Source organism: Abramis brama (assembly GCF_963993115.1).
Source record: "Abramis brama genome assembly, chromosome: 8".
NCBI classification, from domain to species: Eukaryota; Metazoa; Chordata; class Actinopteri; order Cypriniformes; family Leuciscidae; genus Abramis; species Abramis brama.
In genome coordinates, this window is record NC_139970.1 from 12,662,438 (window position 1) to 12,688,470 (window position 26,033).

At 44.0% G+C, this 26,033-nt stretch overlaps 3 protein-coding genes across 5 annotated transcripts in view; 2 read left to right on the forward strand and 1 right to left on the reverse strand.

Annotated features, from left to right (window-relative positions):
• kalrna (kalirin RhoGEF kinase a) overlaps window positions 1-26,033 on the reverse strand; it is a 246,202-nt gene that overhangs the window by 73,825 nt on the left and 146,344 nt on the right. For all 3 annotated transcript variants that reach the window (XM_084123061.1, XM_084123060.1, XM_084123059.1), the window contains exons 31-33: window positions 22,806-22,907; window positions 22,505-22,647; window positions 21,480-21,582 (exon numbers count right to left, since the gene is read on the reverse strand). In XM_084123061.1, coding sequence (XP_083979187.1) covers window positions 21,480-21,582; window positions 22,505-22,647; window positions 22,806-22,907 — 348 coding nt within the window. The remainder of the gene's footprint in view (window positions 1-21,479; window positions 21,583-22,504; window positions 22,648-22,805; window positions 22,908-26,033) is intronic.
• Window positions 4,335-7,308, forward strand: LOC311088774 (uncharacterized protein). The gene is made up of 4 exons (XM_084123063.1): window positions 4,335-4,646; window positions 5,404-5,535; window positions 5,790-5,927; window positions 6,196-7,308. The coding sequence occupies exons 1-4, from the start codon at window positions 4,562-4,564 to the stop codon at window positions 7,209-7,211; spliced, it is 1,371 nt and encodes a 456-aa protein (XP_083979189.1). The 5' UTR covers window positions 4,335-4,561; the 3' UTR covers window positions 7,212-7,308.
• LOC311088773 (uncharacterized protein) lies at window positions 12,223-15,867 on the forward strand. The gene is made up of 4 exons (XM_084123062.1): window positions 12,223-12,530; window positions 13,288-13,419; window positions 13,674-13,811; window positions 14,080-15,867. Exons 1-4 carry the CDS (start codon window positions 12,446-12,448, stop codon window positions 15,768-15,770), a joined length of 2,046 nt encoding a protein of 681 aa, XP_083979188.1. The 5' UTR covers window positions 12,223-12,445; the 3' UTR covers window positions 15,771-15,867.

A 26,033-nucleotide genomic window follows, 5' to 3' on the forward strand; every position in this document is an offset into this window, starting at 1 on the left:
ACTGCACGACTATCTGGGGCAACGTTCAGTTGCTGCTGTGTGCACTGCACGATGCACAAGAAAGAACTATACAAAAGAAAGAATCGCTGATAACTGTCTGGTCTGCAAACTGCATTTCACAACCAAACCCACGCAAGAAGTGGCAGGAGTAGTCATGGCCGAGGCGATGAATTTGAAATCCATTGTGGTCTCCCCGCGCAGGTTTGAATCCTGCCAACTGTGTGGCTCTTTGTCTGTTTGTGACAGGAGCTTTGAACGAGCTGCATTTTTTTTTTTTCTCTATCACAGAAAACTGGGCAACCCACATCTCTTTTCAAGCCTGAAGTGAGCAGGTTTTTGTGTAGGTGAAGACTTCGTTGAACTCCTTTTTGCCAACACAGTATGTTAGCTGAGTGCATCCTCTGCTGCTCACATCCACATTGATGGTTGGCCCTGGTGTCCTCTGCTGCTCACTTCCAGAAAGGCAAATAGCATGTGACTCATTACCACTATCACTGATTCACTTTCAAGAGTAGTCGTGACCGAGAGATTAAGGCGATGGCCTAGAAAACCATTGGGGTCTCCCCGCGCAGGTTCGAACCCTGCTGACTACGTGACTCCTTGACACTTTGCCTGATTGCGACAGGAGTTGTGACATCCAGGATCTTTGTATGAGCTGCTTTTTTTTTCTAACATGGACATTGGGCTCTTTTCAAGCCTGAAGTGGGCATCGTTTCAAAAGGCCCAGATCATATGTGATTTTGGCCATTCAATGGCTTTGGCATCCCCCGACAACTTCACGGCCATCATGTTGTGCAGCTCAAGAGTCGCCGCATTATATTTTATGGAGAATCTTGGATATTAGTGTTTTGAAATGTTGCATTTGTTCTCTCTTAGAAAAGTCAAACAGAAACCTACTCATTATGTCCCAATTGCAGCCTAGCTCAAATGGTAGAGCATCAGACTTTTAATATGAGGGTCCAGGGTTCAAGTCCCTGTACGGGCAAAGGTTTGTTACAGACCTCCCCTAATCTCTTGCTGTGCTCTTCCCAGCCTTTGAGAGAGGTGGTCTTCCTCTTCAAGATAAGATGTGGCGGGGGTTTTTTCCCAGCATTTGGTGTTGTTTTGCCTGCTGTAATGCTTGGTTACTAGGGACTTTAAGCAACAGCTGCTGATGGAACGGCAACGGCAGCCGGAAGTAAGCGTTAACTGCCGTAGCTAAAGAGCGCAAAAATCACTAAGCAACAGTAAAGAGGATGGCGTAGGGGTAATTTAATCATCAGACAAAATACAAAAAAGGAAGTGATTTTAAAAAGGAAGAGAAGGGTTGGTTTTGGCATTTAATGATATACAGAAACGATTACAATGCCACATAACCTAAATAACATTAACTTTCTTAATCTGTCATGTAGTAACGACTACGACAAATCAGCTGTTCTCCCGCAGTAGATGGTTACAGCAGAAAGTCGCGAGGTAGCAGTTAATGTCGCGCGTGCGCAATAGAATGACAGAATGCCGTTCCACCAGAGGCTGTTGCTTAAAGTCCCTACTGTCTAAGCAAGCGGTGGTGGGGGACTTTGAGAGAACTGAGCTGAAGCTTGCCGTTGACACTGTATGTGCAGGCCTGGGGCGAGTGGAAAGATTGCTTTCTCTGTATAGCATTTAGTACTCTGCGTTGTGATCCCTTTAGTTACCTGCGACCAAATGAGTTCTGAATGCCTGTAATGCCGAGTTCACACTGCACAATTTTCAAAGTAGTCGGGTCACTGTTCTTTTCACACTGCACGACTATCTGGGGAAACGTTCAGTTGCTGCATCCCCAGTCCAAATCCGGATCATGGCATCTTTTCGTGTAGGTGAAGACGTTGTTGAACTCCTTTTTACCAACACAATTTTTTCGCCATCCACATTGATAGTTGGCCCCGGTGTTCTCTGAGCATGTGACTCATTGGTGGGAGTAGTCGTGGCCGAGAGGTTAAGGCGATGGACTCGAAATCCATTGGGGTCTCCCCACGCAGGCTCGAACCCTGCCGACTACGTGGCTCCTTGTCACTTTGTCTGTTTGCGACAGGAACCCACATCTCTTTTCAAGCCTGAAGTGAGCAGGTTTTTGTGTAGGTGAAGACGTCGTTAGTTTATAAATAAGTGTTTTGGGCACACCTGTCCGAGTGGTGCTACAAATTCTTCTAAAATCTGAATTTGTGATGGAGCATGACAACCTCTGCTCCATAACTAAAGCAGGGAAACCCTGTGTGTGACAAACACCTGTCAATCACTGATCACCTGACCCTTCTCTGGGTGGAGTCTGGAGTTTGGCTCTGAGTTTTTAGTGGAACGATATGCAACATTTTGGAACCACATACTACACTATTTTTGCCATATATTAAAGGGGACCTATTATGCCCCTTTTCACAAGATGTAAAATGAGTCTCTGATGTCCCCAGAGTGTGCATGTGAAGTTTTAGCTCAAAATACCCAACAGAGCATTTTTTACAGCATGTTTAAATTGTCACTTTTTGGTGCTCAGTAAAACGCGTTTAGTGTGTGCCCTTTAAATGCAAATAAGCTGCTGCTGCACAGCACAGGGGGTGGAGCTTCATGAGCTCGCGCTCAGTCTCAGGACAATTTCATCTCACGGAATGATGATACTATCAGAAACTCTCAGTAACGGTGTTCATTCGACCCGGAGTCGGACAATAATGCCTACAGAGTCAGAGTGCTGTATGGAGATGGAACAGGTATAGTTTAGTTTAATTACGGTTATAGCGTATTTGTCATCTGCTTGTATGTATCCACTACATACTAACTGCCCTGTCAATCATCTTGTCACAGTTAAAATCCTCTATTATATCTAATTTAATTTCCTACCGTTTTGGAGAGAAATGTAGTAGCACGTTCATCTGCTAGTGGGAGACTGTCCTCATGTGTTTGCAATTTGAATATAATAATGCATTTAAAAGTTGGTGCGCTTCAACCAACGGACGCCGCTCAAATGCCTCTGGGCGCAATTGGATAGACCTAAAACCAATCAGAGCGATCGCCATCGTGTAAATCCCGCCTCAACGTTTCTGATTGGTGCCTCGATTTGGATGGATTAGAAATCAGCTTGAATGAACTCTTTGCCAGACTACTTGCAGAGCAAATCTAAATTTGCTGGAAGTTTGTCTGGGTTTTCCCAGGCTACCGTAAGAGCTGAGTAAACACAGTATAGGAAGTGTACATAAACGAATTTCGGTAGAGTTGAGGGAGCATTTTCTTTGAAAACAAAATAATTCCACCACGTATTCAGCGTCTGCCTCAGATTTCGGGAGTAAATAGAGAGAGAGCTATGTGGATTAATACATCCAGCCACACAACACCTACAACGCTTGGGAGACATTCTCGTCAGTGCAGCAATGGCGGATGTGTACAACTCGCTGTGAACTCGATCAGGGCGGGTCTATGTTAAAACTGCAGTGTCTGTCAACACTCGTGGGCGGGGCCTGTGGCTTTAGTGACGTCACTGAAGCTGCATTCTGAAAACAAGTCGTTGGGAGACACTGCTGATGATTTATGGGGATTAATAAAAAAGGAGTGAGTGGATTTTTATCACTATTGGGTGGTTGTGTACACACACTGCCAACACACATTTATGTCCAAACAGCATGCAAAAGTGAATTTTGTATAATAGGTCCCCTTTAAATTAGCGTTAAAAAAAAAAAAAAAAAAAAAACACTTAAATGTTGTGCTTTTGTAAAATAAAGAAAACAAACAGGATGCGCTTTCTGCCATCTCGGTCTCCGTCAGAAATGAGCCAAAACTCTATAGGCTACTTACTTGCCTCGGTCACAATAAGAAATATGTCTATAGAAAGCTTGAGTGAACAAATATTATCTGATTATCCAATATTAAATTGGCTATGATATAACCATGGCTGTGCATTCCCCTATATTCACTACAGTGGCTGGAAACATTGTTTTCATTCATAATTACTTGCATGGATTCACATCGCAAATCAATCAGCAATTGAAAAATTCAGATTCAAATTCTAGACATGCCCCTGTGTTTCTTGATGATCAATGCAGATTTATGCCAGTCTCCAGTAGAGATCCATTTCCTGGAGAGTTTAGGTGTAGGAGTTTAGTCATAATTACAACTTGTAACTTGTGGTAGAACTCCGACTTGTACCACGTGATCGCTGTACCACCTGACCACTGCAGATTCATTTGCCGTTGATAGTGTTGCCATAAAAACAATCAATCATCTCCTAATTACGGTAATTATTACGATGTCCAACCCTAATCACACACACCTGAACAAGCTAATCAAGGTCTTCAAGATTAGGCTATATTAGAAAGCTACAGGCAAGTGATTTTCATTAGGGTTGGAGTTACCCAGACCCCCAATTGGATCTTTAAAAACGCATTTTCAAAAAGTGTTTTAAATTCTTTTGGTAGCATTTGTTGTGGGACTTAGCTGATATTTTGATGCAGCAACAGGGGTTTTTCTTTGTAGTTTTGTGGTCCTTGCTGTCTGCCCCTCCTGACTCACTAATTCAGTGCATCTTCCAGCAGAGTTGCTTTTGAGATTGCAGGTCGAGAGGATGACAGCTCAAGTGTACTGCTCGTTTAGTGCTGTTTTATTGTGTTTGTCTGCTTGTTTGAGCACAACAGACGCTGGAGTCCTAGGTGAGAAGTTCTTTTAGCTTCGTTACGTAGCCCGAAGAAGTGCATAAATAAAGTGCCTTCCAAAACTTGATTTCAGACACGTCTGCTTACAAAAATACAGTACAGACGTGAAGTGGAAGTTCATCTTTGTATGTTGGTTTAGTTTTAATAATAAGCAAAGTATAAATATGCAAATTGTCATAAGTTTATGCATTTTTCACTGTACAAGTGAAACCCATATAATCACTAATAGGCATTTTTGTTTACTGTTAAACATGAACATTAGTGTTATAATATGGCTGCAAAATTGTTACCAGACTGTATCAATCCTGAGTTTTTTTTTTTTCTACTTTTTTTACTTTTAAGAAATGCATAAGCCTACAATATAACGTGGGGAGCTAATTCTAACCGATAACTCTGCATTTTACATGTATAGTGGGTTTCTATATTTGTTTTGTTTTCTGTTGAGTAGCTTATTAAAATGCTTAAAAGGAAATGAGGGTGGTCATGGGGATGGCATCATTTTTGAAGATGTACACCAGTACATTTGTATACAACATATTAACTGATGTCCATGCTTTCTATCAGCATTGCACCATTACTCACTCTACTACAGTGGGGTAGGTTGTAACCGCACTCTCAGTCTTTGAAACCGATTGATGCAGTTTAGTGAAAAATGTGAGACTCATTGCAAACCCCCTGACTTGCAAATGCTGAAGCTAACTATTACAGCACTTCCTGGTCTCCCTTAATGATCCTCTTGAATCCTCTTTTGTAGTGTCTGGTCAGTGTCCGGCGACGCTGACGGTCGTGCCCTCCCGACGAGGATGCACTTCTGATAGAGACTGCTCTGGAGGACACAAATGCTGTCAATTTCCCTGTGGGTCCGTGTGTGTGCCGCCTGTTTTCAGTGAGTTTTAATTATTGATGCATGCTATACGTCTTCCAGAAAAAAAACCCTGAAAAAATGTTTTCACTCAGGAATTGCTAGTAAGTTTCACAAATGATTGCAAAGAAACCACAAGTAACACATTGAACTAAACGTGAAACTATGAAGTAGATGGACTGAATATTCCGGTAAATCCTCCTACTTTTTTTTCATACAGTGTATGAGACATTCAGTATTCAGTGATGTGGTTTCTCTGTCATGTGTCTCTGTAACAGCAAAGCCAGGGGAGTGTCCAAGCACAAATTTTGGAGCAGGAATGTGTGCAGAGTTGTGTTCCTATGACAGTGACTGTCCGAACGATGAGAAATGCTGCTGCAATGGATGTGGACATCAGTGTATGGATCCATTTGCAGGTATTTGTTGTTATATTAGTGTTTGGGTCAGCTTCCTTATTTCAGTTTGTCTCGTTTTATAATTAATCGTTCTCAATGTAAAAAGTATTCAGCCAATAGCACGGTTTAAAGCACAGGAAGGCTTTACAAAATGGATTCATACGATTAATTAATACGATCATGATTAATAATTAAGAGGAGTAAAACTTGGTATTTGGGTTTTGTGCTGTATCTGAGACTGAATGCCTCTAAACAGACTGACTAAAGTTGACTATCTGGATCCATCCAGGGAAGCCTGCAGCCGAACCTCCAAGGCCTCCAGGAAAGCCTGCAGCCGAACCTCCAGGAAAGCCTGGAGCCGAACCTCCAAGGCCTCCAGGAAAGCCTGCAGCCGAACCTCCAGGGAAGCCTGCAGCCGAACCTCCAAGGCCTCCAGGAAAGCCTGCAGCCGAACCTCCAGGAAAGCCTGCAGCCGAACCTCCAAGGCCTCCAGGAAAGCCTGCAGCCGAACCTCCAGGAAAGCCTGGAGCCGAACCTCCAAAGCCTCCAGGAAAGCCTGCAGCCGAACCTCCAAGGCCTCCAGGAAAGCCTGGAGCCGAACCTCCAAAGCCTCCAGGAAAGCCTGCAGCCGAACCTCCAGGAAAGCCTGGAGCCGAACCTCCAAAGCCTCCAGGAAAGCCTGGAGCCGAACCTCCAAAGCCTCCAGGAAAGCCTGGAGCCGAACCTCCAAAGCCTCCAGGAAAGCCTGCAGCTGAACCTCCAAAGCCTTCCGCCGAACTACTGGAGCCTTCTACCGAAGAGCCGGAGCCTTCTAACGAACTACCGGAGCCTTCTACAGAACTGCCGGAGCCTTCTGCTGAACTGCCTGAGCCGGAGCCTTCTACCGAACCTCCTGAGCTGGAGCCTTCAGACGAACTGCAAGTGATGCCTGCAGTGGAACCCCCGAAGCCTCCTGTGAAGCCTTCAGCCGAACCCCCGAAGCCTCCAATGAAGCCTGCAGCCGAACCCCCGAAGCCTCCAATGAAGCCTGCAGCCGAACCCCCGAAGCCTCCAATGAAGCCTGCAGCCGAACCCCCGAAGCCTCCAATGAAGCCTGCAGCCGAACCGCCCAAGCCTCCAGTGAAGCCTGCAGCCGAACCCCCGAAGCCTCCGGTGAAGCCTGCAGCCGAACCCCCGAAGCCTCCAATGAAGCCTGCAGCCGAACCCCCGAAGCCTCCAATGAAGCCTGCAGCCGAACCGCCAAAGTTAACTTACCCTTATGGCCAATGTCCTTCCCCTTATGGCCAATGTCCTGGCCATAAGTAATGTGGCTATGCATGCAGTTAACTGTGCTGATTTAACCATTGGATGTATAGTGTGTCTTCCCTGTTTATCACCAAATAAATCTCACACTTGTAAGACCATTTTCCTCTCTTTTTAAGTGGGAAAACAAGGAATTCATTTTTTTTGTATTCCAGTGTTAGTTGGCTGTTCTCTCACATAATGGCTCATTGGAATCAATGCATGAAATCCCACCCTCCAAAGCCACGCCTTCAAAACGCTTGAACACACAGCAGAGTCTGTAAAGTGTCACAGGTTGAAAGACTGCACTAAATTGCCTCATGTCTAAAATGCCTAACATTACAGTGATAATGAACGTAAACAACTTGCAGTGCTCTAGTTGTACCACCTGACTGATGCAGATTCATTTCGACATTGATAGTGTTGACATGGAAACGTCTGAATCCAAATGCAATTAGACGAAGAATCTATTATTGATTGCTATAGGATGTGAAGTTTCAACCAGTATTGCCTATTGACCAATAGTCTTCTGCATTCTGAAGCATTTTAGTGAAATTGTCCTTTTAGGAAGTTGCAACTTTAAGCCTATTAACAGATGATCCCTTTAGTTACCTACGACCAAATGATTTCTGAATGCCTGTAATGTCGAGTTCACACTGCACAATTTTCAAAGTAGTCGGGTCACTGTTCTTTTCACACTGCACGACTATCTGGGGCAACGTTCAGTTGCTGCTGTGTGCACTGCACGATGCACAAGAAAGAACTATACAAAAGAAAGAATCGCTGATAACTGTCTGGTCTGCAAACTGCATTTCACAACCAAACCCACGCAAGAAGTGGCAGGAGTAGTCATGGCCGAGGCGATGAATTTGAAATCCATTGTGGTCTCCCCGCGCAGGTTTGAATCCTGCCAACTGTGTGGCTCTTTGTCTGTTTGTGACAGGAGCTTTGAACGAGCTGCATTTTTTTTTTTTCTCTATCACAGAAAACTGGGCAACCCACATCTCTTTTCAAGCCTGAAGTGAGCAGGTTTTTGTGTAGGTGAAGACTTCGTTGAACTCCTTTTTGCCAACACAGTATGTTAGCTGAGTGCATCCTCTGCTGCTCACATCCACATTGATGGTTGGCCCTGGTGTCCTCTGCTGCTCACTTCCAGAAAGGCAAATAGCATGTGACTCATTACCACTATCACTGATTCACTTTCAAGAGTAGTCGTGACCGAGAGATTAAGGCGATGGCCTAGAAAACCATTGGGGTCTCCCCGCGCAGGTTCGAACCCTGCTGACTACGTGACTCCTTGACACTTTGCCTGATTGCGACAGGAGTTGTGACATCCAGGATCTTTGTACGAGCTGCTTTTTTTTTCTAACATGGACATTGGGCTCTTTTCAAGCCTGAAGTGGGCATCGTTTCAAAAGGCCCAGATCATATGTGATTTTGGCCATTCAATGGCTTTGGCATCCCCCGACAACTTCACGGCCTTCATGTTGTGCAGCTCAAGAGTCGCCGCATTATATTTTATGGAGAATCTTGGATATTAGTGTTTTGAAATGTTGCATTTGTTCTCTCTTAGAAAAGTCAAACAGAAACCTACTCATTATGTCCCAATTGCAGCCTAGCTCAAATGGTAGAGCATCAGACTTTTAATATGAGGGTCCAGGGTTCAAGTCCCTGTACGGGCAAAGGTTTGTTACAGACCTCCCCTAATCTCTTGCTGTGCTCTTCCCAGCCTTTGAGAGAGGTGGTCTTCCTCTTCAAGATAAGATGTGGCGGGGGTTTTTTCCCAGCATTTGGTGTTGTTTTGCCTGCTGTAATGCTTGGTTACTAGGGACTTTAAGCAACAGCTGCTGATGGAACGGCAACGGCAGCCGGAAGTAAGCGTTAACTGCCGTAGCTAAAGAGCGCAAAAATCACTAAGCAACAGTAAAGAGGATGGCGTAGAGGTAATTTAATCATCAGACAAAATACAAAAAAGGAAGTGATTTTAAAAAGGAAGAGAAGGGTTGGTTTTGGCATTTAATGATATACAGAAACGATTACAATGCCACATAACCTAAATAACATTAACTTTCTTAATCTGTCATGTAGTAACGACTACGACAAATCAGCTGTTCTCCCGCAGTAGATGGTTACAGCAGAAAGTCGCGAGGTAGCAGTTAATGTCGCGCGTGCGCAATAGAATGACAGAATGCCGTTCCACCAGAGGCTGTTGCTTAAAGTCCCTACTGTCTAAGCAAGCGGTGGTGGGGGACTTTGAGAGAACTGAGCTGAAGCTTGCCGTTGACACTGTATGTGCAGGCCTGGGGCGAGTGGAAAGATTGCTTTCTCTGTATAGCATTTAGTACTCTGCGTTGTGATCCCTTTAGTTACCTGCGACCAAATGAGTTCTGAATGCCTGTAATGCCGAGTTCACACTGCACAATTTTCAAAGTAGTCGGGTCACTGTTCTTTTCACACTGCACGACTATCTGGGGAAACGTTCAGTTGCTGCATCCCCAGTCCAAATCCGGATCATGGCATCTTTTCGTGTAGGTGAAGACGTTGTTGAACTCCTTTTTACCAACACAATTTTTTCGCCATCCACATTGATAGTTGGCCCCGGTGTTCTCTGAGCATGTGACTCATTGGTGGGAGTAGTCGTGGCCGAGAGGTTAAGGCGATGGACTCGAAATCCATTGGGGTCTCCCCACGCAGGCTCGAACCCTGCCGACTACGTGGCTCCTTGTCACTTTGTCTGTTTGCGACAGGAACCCACATCTCTTTTCAAGCCTGAAGTGAGCAGGTTTTTGTGTAGGTGAAGACGTCGTTAGTTTATAAATAAGTGTTTTGGGCACACCTGTCCGAGTGGTGCTACAAATTCTTCTAAAATCTGAATTTGTGATGGAGCATGACAGCCTCTGCTCCATAACTAAAGCAGGGAAACCCTGTGTGTGACAAACACCTGTCAATCACTGATCACCTGACCCTTCTCTGGGTGGAGTCTGGAGTTTGGCTCTGAGTTTTTAGTGGAACGATATGCAACATTTTGGAACCACATACTACACTATTTTTGCCATATATTAAAGGGGACCTATTATGCCCCTTTTCACAAGATGTAAAATGAGTCTCTGATGTCCCCAGAGTGTGCATGTGAAGTTTTAGCTCAAAATACCCAACAGAGCATTTTTTACAGCATGTTTAAATTGTCACTTTTTGGTGCTCAGTAAAACGCGTTTAGTGTGTGCCCTTTAAATGCAAATAAGCTGCTGCTGCACAGCACAGGGGGTGGAGCTTCATGAGCTCGCGCTCAGTCTCAGGACAATTTCATCTCACGGAATGATGATACTATCAGAAACTCTCAGTAACGGTGTTCATTCGACCCGGAGTCGGACAATAATGCCTACAGAGTCAGAGTGCTGTATGGAGATGGAACAGGTATAGTTTAGTTTAATTACGGTTATAGCGTATTTGTCATCTGCTTGTATGTATCCACTACATACTAACTGCCCTGTCAATCATCTTGTCACAGTTAAAATCCTCTATTATATCTAATTTAATTTCCTACCGTTTTGGAGAGAAATGTAGTAGCACGTTCATCTGCTAGTGGGAGACTGTCCTCATGTGTTTGCAATTTGAATATAATAATGCATTTAAAAGTTGGTGCGCTTCAACCAACGGACGCCGCTCAAATGCCTCTGGGCGCAATTGGATAGACCTAAAACCAATCAGAGCGATCGCCATCGTGTAAATCCCGCCTCAACGTTTCTGATTGGTGCCTCGATTTGGATGGATTAGAAATCAGCTTGAATGAACTCTTTGCCAGACTACTTGCAGAGCAAATCTAAATTTGCTGGAAGTTTGTCTGGGTTTTCCCAGGCTACCGTAAGAGCTGAGTAAACACAGTATAGGAAGTGTACATAAACGAATTTCGGTAGAGTTGAGGGAGCATTTTCTTTGAAAACAAAATAATTCCACCACGTATTCAGCGTCTGCCTCAGATTTCGGGAGTAAATAGAGAGAGAGCTATGTGGATTAATACATCCAGCCACACAACACCTACAACGCTTGGGAGACATTCTCGTCAGTGCAGCAATGGCGGATGTGTACAACTCGCTGTGAACTCGATCAGGGCGGGTCTATGTTAAAACTGCAGTGTCTGTCAACACTCGTGGGCGGGGCCTGTGGCTTTAGTGACGTCACTGAAGCTGCATTCTGAAAACAAGTCGTTGGGAGACACTGCTGATGATTTATGGGGATTAATAAAAAAGGAGTGAGTGGATTTTTATCACTATTGGGTGGTTGTGTACACACACTGCCAACACACATTTATGTCCAAACAGCATGCAAAAGTGAATTTTGTATAATAGGTCCCCTTTAAATTAGCGTTAAAAAAAAAAAAAAAAAAAAAACACTTAAATGTTGTGCTTTTGTAAAATAAAGAAAACAAACAGGATGCGCTTTCTGCCATCTCGGTCTCCGTCAGAAATGAGCCAAAACTCTATAGGCTACTTACTTGCCTCGGTCACAATAAGAAATATGTCTATAGAAAGCTTGAGTGAACAAATATTATCTGATTATCCAATATTAAATTGGCTATGATATAACCATGGCTGTGCATTCCCCTATATTCACTACAGTGGCTGGAAACATTGTTTTCATTCATAATTACTTGCATGGATTCACATCGCAAATCAATCAGCAATTGAAAAATTCAGATTCAAATTCTAGACATGCCCCTGTGTTTCTTGATGATCAATGCAGATTTATGCCAGTCTCCAGTAGAGATCCATTTCCTGGAGAGTTTAGGTGTAGGAGTTTAGTCATAATTACAACTTGTAACTTGTGGTAGAACTCCGACTTGTACCACGTGATCGCTGTACCACCTGACCACTGCAGATTCATTTGCCGTTGATAGTGTTGCCATAAAAACAATCAATCATCTCCTAATTACGGTAATTATTACGATGTCCAACCCTAATCACACACACCTGAACAAGCTAATCAAGGTCTTCAAGATTAGGCTATATTAGAAAGCTACAGGCAAGTGATTTTCATTAGGGTTGGAGTTACCCAGACCCCCAATTGGATCTTTAAAAACGCATTTTCAAAAAGTGTTTTAAATTCTTTTGGTAGCGTTTGTTGTGGGACTTAGCTGATATTTTGATGCAGCAACAGGGGTTTTTCTTTGTAGTTTTGTGGTCCTTGCTGTCTGCCCCTCCTGACTCACTAATTCAGTGCATCTTCCAGCAGAGTTGCTTTTGAGATTGCAGGTCGAGAGGATGACAGCTCAAGTGTACTGCTCGTTTAGTGCTGTTTTATTGTGTTTGTCTGCTTGTTTGAGCACAACAGACGCTGGAGTCCTAGGTGAGAAGTTCTTTTAGCTTCGTTACGTAGCCCGAAGAAGTGCATAAATAAAGTGCCTTCCAAAACTTGATTTCAGACACGTCTGCTTACAAAAATACAGTACAGACGTGAAGTGGAAGTTCATCTTTGTATGTTGGTTTAGTTTTAATAATAAGCAAAGTATAAATATGCAAATTGTCATAAGTTTATGCATTTTTCACTGTACAAGTGAAACCCATATAATCACTAATAGGCATTTTTGTTTACTGTTAAACATGAACATTAGTGTTATAATATGGCTGCAAAATTGTTACCAGACTGTATCAATCCTGAGTTTTGTTTTTTTCTACTTTTTTTACTTTTAAGAAATGCATAAGCCTACAATATAACGTGGGGAGCTAATTCTAACCGATAACTCTGCATTTTACATGTATAGTGGGTTTCTATATTTGTTTTGTTTTCTGTTGAGTAGCTTATTAAAATGCTTAAAAGGAAATGAGGGTGGTCATGGGGATGGCATCATTTTTGAAGATGTACACCAGTACATTTGTATACAACATATTAACTGATGTCCATGCTTTCTATCAGCATTGCACCATTACTCACTCTACTACAGTGGGGTAGGTTGTAACTGCACTCTCAGTCTTTGAAACCGATTGATGCAGTTTAGTGAAAAATGTGAGACTCATTGCAAACCCCCTGACTTGCAAATGCTGAAGCTAACTATTACAGCACTTCCTGGTCTCCCTTAATGATCCTCTTGAATCCTCTTTTGTAGTGTCTGGTCAGTGTCCGGCGACGCTGACGGTCGTGCCCTCCCGACGAGGATGCACTTCTGATAGAGACTGCTCTGGAGGACACAAATGCTGTCAATTTCCCTGTGGGTCCGTGTGTGTGCCGCCTGTTTTCAGTGAGTTTTAATTATTGATGCATGCTATACGTCTTCCAGAAAAAAAACCCTGAAAAAATGTTTTCACTCAGGAATTGCTAGTAAGTTTCACAAATGATTGCAAAGAAACCACAAGTAACACATTGAACTAAACGTGAAACTATGAAGTAGATGGACTGAATATTCCGGTAAATCCTCCTACTTTTTTTTCATACAGTGTATGAGACATTCAGTATTCAGTGATGTGGTTTCTCTGTCATGTGTCTCTGTAACAGCAAAGCCAGGGGAGTGTCCAAGCACAAATTTTGGAGCAGGAATGTGTGCAGAGTTGTGTTCCTATGACAGTGACTGTCCGAACGATGAGAAATGCTGCTGCAATGGATGTGGACATCAGTGTATGGATCCATTTGCAGGTATTTGTTGTTATATTAGTGTTTGGGTCAGCTTCCTTATTTCAGTTTGTCTCGTTTTATAATTAATCGTTCTCAATGTAAAAAGTATTCAGCCAATAGCACGGTTTAAAGCACAGGAAGGCTTTACAAAATGGATTCATACGATTAATTAATACGATCATGATTAATAATTAAGAGGAGTAAAACTTGGTATTTGGGTTTTGTGCTGTATCTGAGACTGAATGCCTCTAAACAGACTGACTAAAGTTGACTATCTGGATCCCTCCAGGGAAGCCTGCAGCCGAACCTCCAAGGCCTCCAGGAAAGCCTGCAGCCGAACCTCCAGGAAAGCCTGGAGCCGAACCTCCAAGGCCTCCAGGAAAGCCTGCAGCCGAACCTCCAGGGAAGCCTGCAGCCGAACCTCCAAGGCCTCCAGGAAAGCCTGCAGCCGAACCTCCAGGAAAGCCTGCAGCCGAACCTCCAAGGCCTCCAGGAAAGCCTGCAGCCGAACCTCCAGGAAAGCCTGCAGCCGAACCTCCAGGAAAGCCTGCAGCCGAACCTCCAGGAAAGCCTGCAGCCGAACCTCCAGGAAAGCCTGCAGCCGAACCTCCAGGAAAGCCTGCAGCCGAACCTCCAGGAAAGCCTGCAGCCGAACCTCCAGGAAAGCCTGCAGCCGAACCTCCAGGAAAGCCTGCAGCCGAACCTCCAGGAAAGCCTGCAGCCGAACCTCCAGGAAAGCCTGCAGCCGAACCTCCAGGAAAGCCTGCAGCCGAACCTCCAGGAAAGCCTGCAGCCGAACCTCCAGGAAAGCCTGCAGCCGAACCTCCAGGAAAGCCTGCAGCCGAACCTCCAGGAAAGCCTGCAGCCGAACCTCCAGGAAAGCCTGCAGCCGAACCTCCAGGAAAGCCTGCAGCCGAACCTCCAGGAAAGCCTGCAGCCGAACCTCCAGGAAAGCCTGCAGCCGAACCTCCAGGAAAGCCTGCAGCCGAACCTCCAGGAAAGCCTGCAGCCGAACCTCCAGGAAAGCCTGCAGCCGAACCTCCAGGAAAGCCTGCAGCCGAACCTCCAGGAAAGCCTGCAGCCGAACCTCCAGGAAAGCCTGCAGCCGAACCTCCAAGGCCTCCAGGAAAGCCTGGAGCCGAACCTCCAAGGCCTCCAGGAAAGCCTGGAGCCGAACCTCCAAGGCCTCCAGGAAAGCCTGGAGCCGAACCTCCAAAGCCTCCAGGAAAGCCTGCAGCCGAACCTCCAGGAAAGCCTGGAGCCGAACCTCCAAAGCCTCCAGGAAAGCCTGCAGCCGAACCTCCAAGGCCTCCAGGAAAGCCTGGAGCCGAACCTCCAAAGCCTCCAGGAAAGCCTGGAGCCGAACCTCCAAAGCCTCCAGGAAAGCCTGCAGCTGAACCTCCAAAGCCTTCCGCCGAACTACTGGAGCCTTCTACCGAAGAGCCGGAGCCTTCTAACGAACTACCGGAGCCTTCTACAGAACTGCCGGAGCCTTCTGCTGAACTGCCTGAGCCGGAGCCTTCTACCGAACCTCCTGAGCTGGAGCCTTCAGACGAACTGCAAGTGATGCCTGCAGTGGAACCCCCGAAGCCTCCTGTGAAGCCTTCAGCCGAACCCCCGAAGCCTCCAATGAAGCCTGCAGCCGAACCCCCGAAGCCTCCAATGAAGCCTGCAGCCGAACCCCCGAAGCCTCCAATGAAGCCTGCAGCCGAACCCCCGAAGCCTCCAATGAAGCCTGCAGCCGAACCCCCGAAGCCTCCAATGAAGCCTGCAGCCGAACCGCCCAAGCCTCCAGTGAAGCCTGCAGCCGAACCCCCGAAGCCTCCGGTGAAGCCTGCAGCCGAACCCCCGAAGCCTCCAATGAAGCCTGCAGCCGAACCCCCGAAGCCTCCAATGAAGCCTGCAGCCGAACCGCCAAAGTTAACTTACCCTTATGGCCAATGTCCTTCCCCTTATGGCCAATGTCCTGGCCATAAGTAATGTGGCTATGCATGCAGTTAACTGTGCTGATTTAACCATTGGATGTATAGTGTGTCTTCCCTGTTTATCACCAAATAAATCTCACACTTGTAAGACCATTTTCCTCTCTTTTTAAGTGGGAAAACAAGGAATTCATTTTTTTTGTATTCCAGTGTTAGTTGGCTGTTCTCTCACATAATGGCTCATTGGAATCAATGCATGAAATCCCACCCTCCAAAGCCACGCCTTCAAAACGCTTGAACACACAGCAGAGTCTGTAAAGTGTCACAGGTTGAAAGACTGCACTAAATTGCCTCATGTCTAAAATGCCTAACATTACAGTGATAATGAACGTAAACAACTTGCAGTGCTCTAGTTGTACCACCTGACTGATGCAGATTCATTTCGACATTGATAGTGTTGACATGGAAACGTCTGAATCCAAATGCAATTAGACGAAGAATCTATTATTGATTGCTATAGGATGTGAAGTTTCAACCAGTATTGCCTATTGACCAATAGTCTTCTGCATTCTGAAGCATTTTAGTGAAATTGTCCTTTTAGGAAGTTGCAACTTTAAGCCTATTAACAGATGATCCCTTTAGTTACCTACGACCAAATGATTTCTGAATGCCTGTAATGTCGAGTTCACACTGCACAATTTTCAAAGTAGTCGGGTCACTGTTCTTTTCACACTGCACGACTATCTGGGGCAACGTTCAGTTGCTGCTGTGTGCACTGCACGATGCACAAGAAAGAACTATACAAAAGAAAGAATCGCTGATAACTGTCTGGTCTGCAAACTGCATTTCACAACCAAACCCACGCAAGAAGTGGCAGGAGTAGTCATGGCCGAGGCGATGAATTTGAAATCCATTGTGGTCTCCCCGCGCAGGTTTGAATCCTGCCAACTGTGTGGCTCTTTGTCTGTTTGTGACAGGAGCTTTGAACGAGCTGCATTTTTTTTTTTTCTCTATCACAGAAAACTGGGCAACCCACATCTCTTTTCAAGCCTGAAGTGAGCAGGTTTTTGTGTAGGTGAAGACTTCGTTGAACTCCTTTTTGCCAACACAGTATGTTAGCTGAGTGCATCCTCTGCTGCTCACATCCACATTGATGGTTGGCCCTGGTGTCCTCTGCTGCTCACTTCCAGAAAGGCAAATAGCATGTGACTCATTACCACTATCACTGATTCACTTTCAAGAGTAGTCGTGACCGAGAGATTAAGGCGATGGCCTAGAAAACCATTGGGGTCTCCCCGCGCAGGTTCGAACCCTGCTGACTACGTGACTCCTTGACACTTTGCCTGATTGCGACAGGAGTTGTGACATCCAGGATCTTTGTACGAGCTGCTTTTTTTTTCTAACATGGACATTGGGCTCTTTTCAAGCCTGAAGTGGGCATCGTTTCAAAAGGCCCAGATCATATGTGATTTTGGCCATTCAATGGCTTTGGCATCCCCCGACAACTTCACGGCCTTCATGTTGTGCAGCTCAAGAGTCGCCGCATTATATTTTATGGAGAATCTTGGATATTAGTGTTTTGAAATGTTGCATTTGTTCTCTCTTAGAAAAGTCAAACAGAAACCTACTCATTATGTCCCAATTGCAGCCTAGCTCAAATGGTAGAGCATCAGACTTTTAATATGAGGGTCCAGGGTTCAAGTCCCTGTACGGGCAAAGGTTTGTTACAGACCTCCCCTAATCTCTTGCTGTGCTCTTCCCAGCCTTTGAGAGAGGTGGTCTTCCTCTTCAAGATAAGATGTGGCGGGGGTTTTTTCCCAGCATTTGGTGTTGTTTTGCCTGCTGTAATGCTTGGTTACTAGGGACTTTAAGCAACAGCTGCTGATGGAACGGCAACGGCAGCCGGAAGTAAGCGTTAACTGCCGTAGCTAAAGAGCGCAAAAATCACTAAGCAACAGTAAAGAGGATGGCGTAGGGGTAATTTAATCATCAGACAAAATACAAAAAAGGAAGTGATTTTAAAAAGGAAGAGAAGGGTTGGTTTTGGCATTTAATGATATACAGAAACGATTACAATGCCACATAACCTAAATAACATTAACTTTCTTAATCTGTCATGTAGTAACGACTACGACAAATCAGCTGTTCTCCCGCAGTAGATGGTTACAGCAGAAAGTCGCGAGGTAACAGTTAATGTCGCGCGTGCGCAATAGAATGACAGAATGCCGTTCCACCAGAGGCTGTTGCTTAAAGTCCCTACTGTCTAAGCAAGCGGTGGTGGGGGACTTTGAGAGAACTGAGCTGAAGCTTGCCGTTGACACTGTATGTGCAGGCCTGGGGCGAGTGGAAAGATTGCTTTCTCTGTATAGCATTTAGTACTCTGCGTTGTGATCCCTTTAGTTACCTGCGACCAAATGAGTTCTGAATGCCTGTAATGCCGAGTTCACACTGCACAATTTTCAAAGTAGTCGGGTCACTGTTCTTTTCACACTGCACGACTATCTGGGGAAACGTTCAGTTGCTGCATCCCCAGTCCAAATCCGGATCATGGCATCTTTTCGTGTAGGTGAAGACGTTGTTGAACTCCTTTTTACCAACACAATTTTTTCGCCATCCACATTGATAGTTGGCCCCGGTGTTCTCTGAGCATGTGACTCACTGGTGGGAGTAGTCGTGGCCGAGAGGTTAAGGCGATGGACTCGAAATCCATTGGGGTCTCCCCGCGCAGGCTCGAACCCTGCCGACTACGTGGCTCCTTGTCACTTTGTCTGTTTGCGACAGGAACCCACATCTCTTTTCAAGCCTGAAGTGAGCAGGTTTTTGTGTAGGTGAAGACGTCGTTAGTTTATAAATAAGTGTTTTGGGCACACCTGTCCGAGTGGTGCTACAAATTCTTCTAAAATCTGAATTTGTGATGGAGCATGACAGCCTCTGCTCCATAACTAAAGCAGGGAAACCCTGTGTGTGACAAACACCTGTCAATCACTGATCACCTGACCCTTCTCTGGGTGGAGTCTGGAGTTTGGCTCTGAGTTTTTAGTGGAACGATATGCAACATTTTGGAACCACATACTACACTATTTTTGCCATATATTAAAGGGGACCTATTATGCCCCTTTTCACAAGATGTAAAATGAGTCTTTGATGTCCCCAGAGTGTGTATGTGAAGTTTTAGCTCAAAATACCCAACAGCACAGGGGGTGGAGCTTCATGAGCTCACGCTCAGTGTTACATACAGCCTGTGCCGGGCTATGCAACAGAGAGGGGAGACCACGTGGATAAGTTGATTTCAAAAATATATTTATTAAAGATAACGAATGAGCAACATAAAGTAAATAAAGTCAGTGTAAGTGTTAAACTTAAGAAACGAAAACGTATGCAATCAGGGTATATGAAGTGTCCTGCAAAAGGAAACAAAATCAGCAAAATGGTGCAGGAGAGAAGAAAGCGGCGGCCCCCTTCAACCAGGTCTGGAGAGCTTTTAACACCCAGGATACTGGAAACAAGCACACGCGGTCCTGGAGCAATCACCCGCAACACGCCACACCTGTGCTCCGCTCACCTATTAGGGGAGACGCAACGAACAGGCAAACCGCAGAGGAGGAGGAGCTAACAGGTCCGAGACCGTAACACTCAGTCTCAGGACAATTTCATCTCACGGAATGATGATAATATCAGAAACTCTCAGTAATGGTGTTCATTTCGACCCGGAGTCGGACAATAATGCCTACAGAGTCAGAGTGCTGTATGGAGATGGAACAGGTATAGTTTAGTTTAATTACGGTTATAACGTATTTGTCAACTGCTTGTATGTATCCACTACATACTAACTTACATACCACTGTATGTACCTACAAGTCTGCTGTTTCGGACCAGGTCCGAATGATGATCAAAAATATACAGATGAGTTTAATAAAGTTTATTGTACATCACACAAAAGATGAAGCGTCAGTTTTACTCTAGAAAATCACCGTAAGAGCTGAGGAAACACAGTATAGGAAGTGCGTAAGTACATAAACGAATTTAGGTAGAGTTGAGGGAGCATTTTCTTTTCTGTGAACTTGATCAGGGCGGGTCTATGTTAAAACTGCAGTGTCTGTCAACACTTGTGGGCGGGGCCTGTGGCTTTAGTGACGTCACTGAAGCCGCATTCTGAAAACAGGTCGTTGGGAGACACTGCTGATGGTTTATGGGGATTAATAAAAAAGGAGTGAGTGGATTTTTATCACTATTGGGTGGTTGTGTACACACACTGCCAACACACATTTATGTCCAAACAGCATGCAAAAGTGAATTTTGCATAATAGGTCCCCTTTAAGAGTAGTATACCAGTATGCAGTTCTGAATTTAGCAATAGTGTGCAACAGTTGTGTTATGGAAGTAAAAAAAAGATAAAAGTTGATTTTTAATGATAATTCACAAGCGTAAGATATACTTTTTGTGAGCTCTGAAGTTAATCGATGGTATGCTTTTGTTGAATCCATCTGTTTGCATTATTTAAACTTATTTTTTTTTTATTATTATAATGTTTAATGGCAGAATTTGTGGTGAAAACTACATTACCCATAATGCTGTGCAGAAAATTCCATCAATCAGAGAGTTGCGGCCAGCAAATCATGCCAAAAGAGCTTGCAGGGTACGACCACTCCCATGATGCAATTGAGTTGGTCTCTCTACACTATCAAAACTACTTAAAACAATCTTCACATAAACCCATTATAATAAATGTCACATGGCTCAATTTTTTATATTGGCCCAGTCAGATCAGTTGAGAATTTTACTTGCCCTGTCAAAATGCACAGAAAGTTATTGTTTTTGATGTTTTTGACCCATGTAACCTTATAAACAGTGCTTTAAAGGGGTCATGAACTGAGAAATAAAATTTTCCTTGAGCTTTTGACATATAAGAGGTCATCATACTATAAGAATATCCTGTAAGTTTCAGATCTGAAAACTTCTTTGTTAGTCAAAAAACAGCTTTGGACTAACAAGTCCAAAAAATCAACGCCTACTTCATCATTGCAACTTTGGCCCCGCCCACTGGCGTGTTAGTGAGATGACGAGGAGAGAAGAGTGATACAGGATCGCTGGACCAAAAATAAGGATCCAGAGGAAATGTGGTTATTTATTTTCAACAATGTGAATGTCTCAGTTGAGCATTATTTATTTGTACTCGGTACATTTCACTGTGGATTATTTTGTAAATCAGTTGCAATTTCGGCGCAGGTTTTGCAAACAGACTTTTACGATATGGACTCGACAGTAATGCCACGACATGTAAGTAACCGTGTTGATTCTAATGCCTGATCTGTGACCAGTGATTTCTGATATGTAATGATTCATGTACAGTCTGATGTTCTTTTTGGCTATGTGTCAGTAAATTAAACCAGTGACTAAACTGTCAACTTGACATTGTTTCTCTTAGTAGGAATAATCTGTTATTTAAACTTTGATTAAATTATATAGCCTATAGGAAGGAATCAAATGACACTCCCTTTGCGATCGCTGGAGCTGTCAATCAAACAACACGAGTTTATCAGTGAATGAGTTCTGGATTCTCGCCAAAACTCACGTTTTAATCAACAAATAGTGTGCACTGTTAGTAATGATGAAAGCATAAAGAATACCTAAATGACTCAAGGTTTGGCTAGTTGTCATCGCTCCTTTAGCACCTGATGGTAAATGTTCCCCTGTGTGATGTCAGTGCCTACAGTGCACCTAGCGAGAGCAGCTCCAAAGGTCAGAGGTCAGATCTGTGTGTTTGTACCTTGTCACTGTCCACAGTGTTCTGTGAGGTTCTAGATGCGATGGAGATGGTGTCCGGCTGACTGCTGCCATCTCCCTGACTGTCAGCATCGTCTCCAGTGTCCCTGCAACCAAACATACAAATAAAAGTCCCGATTAGGCATGTGCCCAAAGCTGAAAACTTTATTCGGAAGGGCATGGAAAATGACTCCAAAATTCAAACAAATAATAACATTCGTTAGATACAATCTCTCCTTGTTCTTGCTGGAGAACAGGTGAGCCAGGTGAGTGTAAACTCAATGAATGAAACAACACAAACACATAGGAACACGTTTTTGGCGAGCTGGTGACTAATTTGTATGAATTCATACAATTTAATTTGCACCTTTTCATAAGATCTAAAAATCGTACATTTTTATACAAATCATATCATACAAATTCATACGAAATCACCACATTGTAAAAGTTGAGTTGAGTTGCATATACAAATAGTTGCATCCCAGTTACAGATTTTTTTTTTTTCAGAAATTCCTCTCTGTTAACATAATGTTTTTTGGACAAACTTTCTGATTTAAGCCCCACTCATATCTGGTTTTATCCAGATAAAGATACAAATAGTTTCACCATTGCAATAGATCCATTTACAAATATTGGCTTTGCTGCAAACCCTTAGTCCCTATGTACAATTTTTAACTAACGAATGCAGTTTGCATGAAGAGAGACAGCAAGGCAAACATATTTCAAATGAACACAAGCCTCCTGCATTGATATGCATACATTATGATGCATATAAATATTCATGGATGTAGAGTTTTGTCTCAGTCTTTCTACAGATTTACATTTAGTCACTTCGTCAATACTTGTATCCAAAGCGACATGCAAATGATTTGATAACAACAAACAAAGCAGAATATACAATTAAAAGATTTACAACTGCAGTATATTTTGAGAAGCATTATGAGAGCTGAGATTATGATTATATGAATTAATTTATTTTCTCCGTTTTTAGGACTGGTGTACAGTACGCAATAGTAAAGTGTGCCTGACCTCTTGCTGTTGTTGCGGGGTTTGGCTGGTCTTTTGGGAACGTGGATCGGTTCCTTTAGCGCCCCCTTCAGGTGAATGATTCTCTCCTGGATGACCTCTCGGATGTTTTTAATCCATTCTTGCTTCACCTCAATACTGGACGCCTGAAACAGACACAGTCATGCATTTACAACACAAGATCCGTGTTTAAAATGTAGGTCCTGATCTTTGTTCACAAGAAATTTCACTGATTGGAACATGTTTACAAATACTTACTACTCTAAAAGTAATTGATTAATGATAAACAGAGAGCATGATGTACCTTGAGGACAGTCTTGTTGTCAGACGAGGGTGTGCGTCCCACCCACAGGGCAAATTTACACGGGTCTCCCTCCACATGCTCTGTCACCCCTAATTCAGATGTCTGTAAACACATAAAAACCAGAACATCACACACAGATATTTAAATAAATTCAATGTTGATGGAAAATGTGTTTAATAGCATAAAAGTACAGAGTACATAAAGGGTTAGTTCACCCAAAATGTTTAATTCTCCCATAATTTACTCAACCTCAAGCCATCCTAGGTGTACAGTATTTGGCTTTCTTCTTTCAGCCGAACACAGAGTTATATTAAAAAATATCCTGGCTCTTCCGAGCTTTATAATGGGAGTGAATGGTACCTTTAGTTTTTGAAGCCCAAAAAAGCACATCCATCCATCATAAAAGTGATCCACACGGCTCCAGAAGTGAAGCCATGCGTTTTTTGTAAGAAAAATATCCCTATTTATAATAACTTTATAAACGATAATCACTGGCTTCCGGTAACGGCCATACGTGAGTCTCGTTCCGGCGGAAGAGTGACCTCTGACCCAACGCATGACGAATGACCACTGACCCGACGCATGACGAGTGACCACTGACCCGACACATGACGCATGACGAGTGACCTCTGACCCGACACATGACGAGTGACCTCTGACCCGACGCATGACCTCTGACCTGACGCATGATGAGTGACCTCTGACCTGACACATGATGTAGGAGTAGCGTAAGCTCAGGTGAGAGTCGACGACCTCTGACCCGACGCATGACGAGTGACCACTGACCCGATGCATGACGCATGACGAGTGACCTCTGACCAGACGCATGACGAGTGACCTCTGACCCGACACATGACGAGTGACCACTGACCCGATGCATGACGAGTGACCACTGACCCGACACATGACGCATGACGAGTGACCTCTGACCCGACACATGACGAGTGACCCGACGCATGACGAGTGACCTCTGACCCGACGCATGACCTCTGACCTGACGCATGATGAGTGACCTCTGACCTGACACATGATGTAGGAGTAGCGTAAGCTCAGGTGAGAGTCGACGACCTCTGACCCGACACATGACGAGTGACCACTGACCCGACGCATGACGCATGACGAGTGACCACTGACCCGACGCATGACGAGTGACCTCTGACCCGACGCATGACGAGTGACCACTGACCCGATGCATGATGCATGACGAGTGACCTCTGACCCGACACATGACGAGTGACCACTGACCCGACGCATGACGAGTAACCACTGACCCGACACATGATGTAGGAGTAGCGTAAGCTCAGGTGAGAGTCGAAGACCTCTGACTCGAAACATGACAAGTGACCTCTGACCCGACGCATGATGTAGGAGCAGCGTAGGCTCAGGTGAGAGTCGACGACCTCTGACCCGACACATGACGAGTGACCTCTGACCTGACACATGATGTAGGAGTAGCGTAAGCTCAGGTGAGAGTCGACGACCTCTGACCCGACACATGACGAGTGACCTCTGACCTGACACATGATGTAGGAGTAGCGTAGGCTCAGGTGAGAGTCGACGACCTCTGACCCAACACATGACGAGTGACCACTGACCCGAAACATTACCTCTGACCTGACGCATGACCTCTGACCCGACGCATGATGAGTGACCTCTGACCGACACATGACGAGTGACCTCTGACCTGACGCAAGACGCATTATGAGTGACCTCTGACTCGACACACGACAAGTGACCTCTGACCTGACACATGATGTAGGAGTAGCGTAAGCTCAGGTGAGAGTCGACGACTTCTGACCCGACACATGACAAGTGACCTCTGACCCGACGCATGACGTAGGATGTAGGAGTAGCGTAAGCTTTGACGCCTCTCGCGGTTCAAACTAACATCAAGCTCCTCCCACATTTCTCTATAAAAATTCTCGCTTTAGATTTCTAATTTGTGACCGTGGTGTTTTGTTTTGCTCTGTCCTCTGTGCTTTATTAACCCCCTGGAGCCGTATGGATCACTTTTATGATGGATGTGCTTTTTTGGGCTTCAAAATCTAAGGTACCATTCACTCCCATTATAAAGCTTGGAAGAGCCAGGATATTTATTAATATAACTCAGATTGTGTTTGGCCGAAAGAAGAATGTCATATACACCTAGGATGGCATGAGGGTGAGTAAATCATGGGATAATGTTTGGGTGAACTATCCTAACTAGTGAGTTAATCTAAGAGTGAACTTAACTGAAAGCGGAACTTTAATAAATGTGTCTGACAAAATTTAAAGCATTTCCTTGGTAAAACTTAAGTAGATGCTTAATAGTGTTTGTGAGACAATTCCAGATGACCGGAAGAAAACCAAAGGCACATCTGGCTTTGTTCACAGGCATATTGAACACAGCGAGGGGTGACAAACGCCCCATCTGGTCCGAACACCTGCGCTGGCTGCTTCCAGGTATGCGTGGAAACACTTAACAGAGTTACACAATGTGGTAAAACAGATGGGAAATGTAAAACTCAGACATGACCGTGTTCATGTGTGCACTAACTGACCTTCCCATGGGGCTTTCCTTTCCTTTATGTCATTGAAATAATCTGAAGCAGGACTCATAAGGATTTTTTTTCTGTTGTCCTGGTCAGCTCAGATTTGTTCTGATTGCACTGGCTATATTTTCATTGACCCCATCATTTTCATTTCATTACTATTTAAATAATATTATAATAAAACCTGGAGTTTTCTTTTAAATAATTTATAATAATTAATTCGCTTTTTGATTTATAACAATAGCTAGAACTTTTAATGTTTCATCACGACAGTTAATTTAGAAATTGATCATAATTAATTAAACAGTTTTGAAGGGAAATTTCAACAAAACCTCATCTATGTTTACGGCATATTTGCAGCAGCGTTCAATAAACAACAGAGGAACAAATGTCTCAAATATTTTGGGGTCATTATGTTTTTTGTTAAAGAAATCAATACTTTTATTCAGCAAGGTTGCATTAAATTGATCAAAAGTGAAATGAAAGACTTTTATAATATTACAAAATATTTCAATTTCAAATAAATGCTGTTCTTTTGAACTTTCTATTCATCAAATAATCCTAAAAATGTATCATGGTTTCCACAAAATTATGTTTTTAACTGTTTTCATCATAGATAATAATTAGAAATGTTTCTTGAGCAGCAAATCAGCATATTAAAATGATTTATGAGTAATGATGCTTCATAAACTGAAAA

Coding starts and splice junctions, on each gene's coding strand:
- LOC311088774 (XM_084123063.1), top strand. CDS start 4,562: ATGACAGCTCAAGTGTACTGCTCGTTTAGTGCTGTTTTATTGTGTTTG. Junction 4,647..5,403: donor AACAGACGCTGGAGTCCTAG/GTGAGAAGTTCT, acceptor CCTCTTTTGTAG/TGTCTGGTCAGTGTCCGGCG. Junction 5,536..5,789: donor GTGTGTGCCGCCTGTTTTCA/GTGAGTTTTAAT, acceptor TCTCTGTAACAG/CAAAGCCAGGGGAGTGTCCA.
- LOC311088773 (XM_084123062.1), top strand. CDS start 12,446: ATGACAGCTCAAGTGTACTGCTCGTTTAGTGCTGTTTTATTGTGTTTG. Junction 12,531..13,287: donor AACAGACGCTGGAGTCCTAG/GTGAGAAGTTCT, acceptor CCTCTTTTGTAG/TGTCTGGTCAGTGTCCGGCG. Junction 13,812..14,079: donor GTGTATGGATCCATTTGCAG/GTATTTGTTGTT, acceptor GGATCCCTCCAG/GGAAGCCTGCAGCCGAACCT.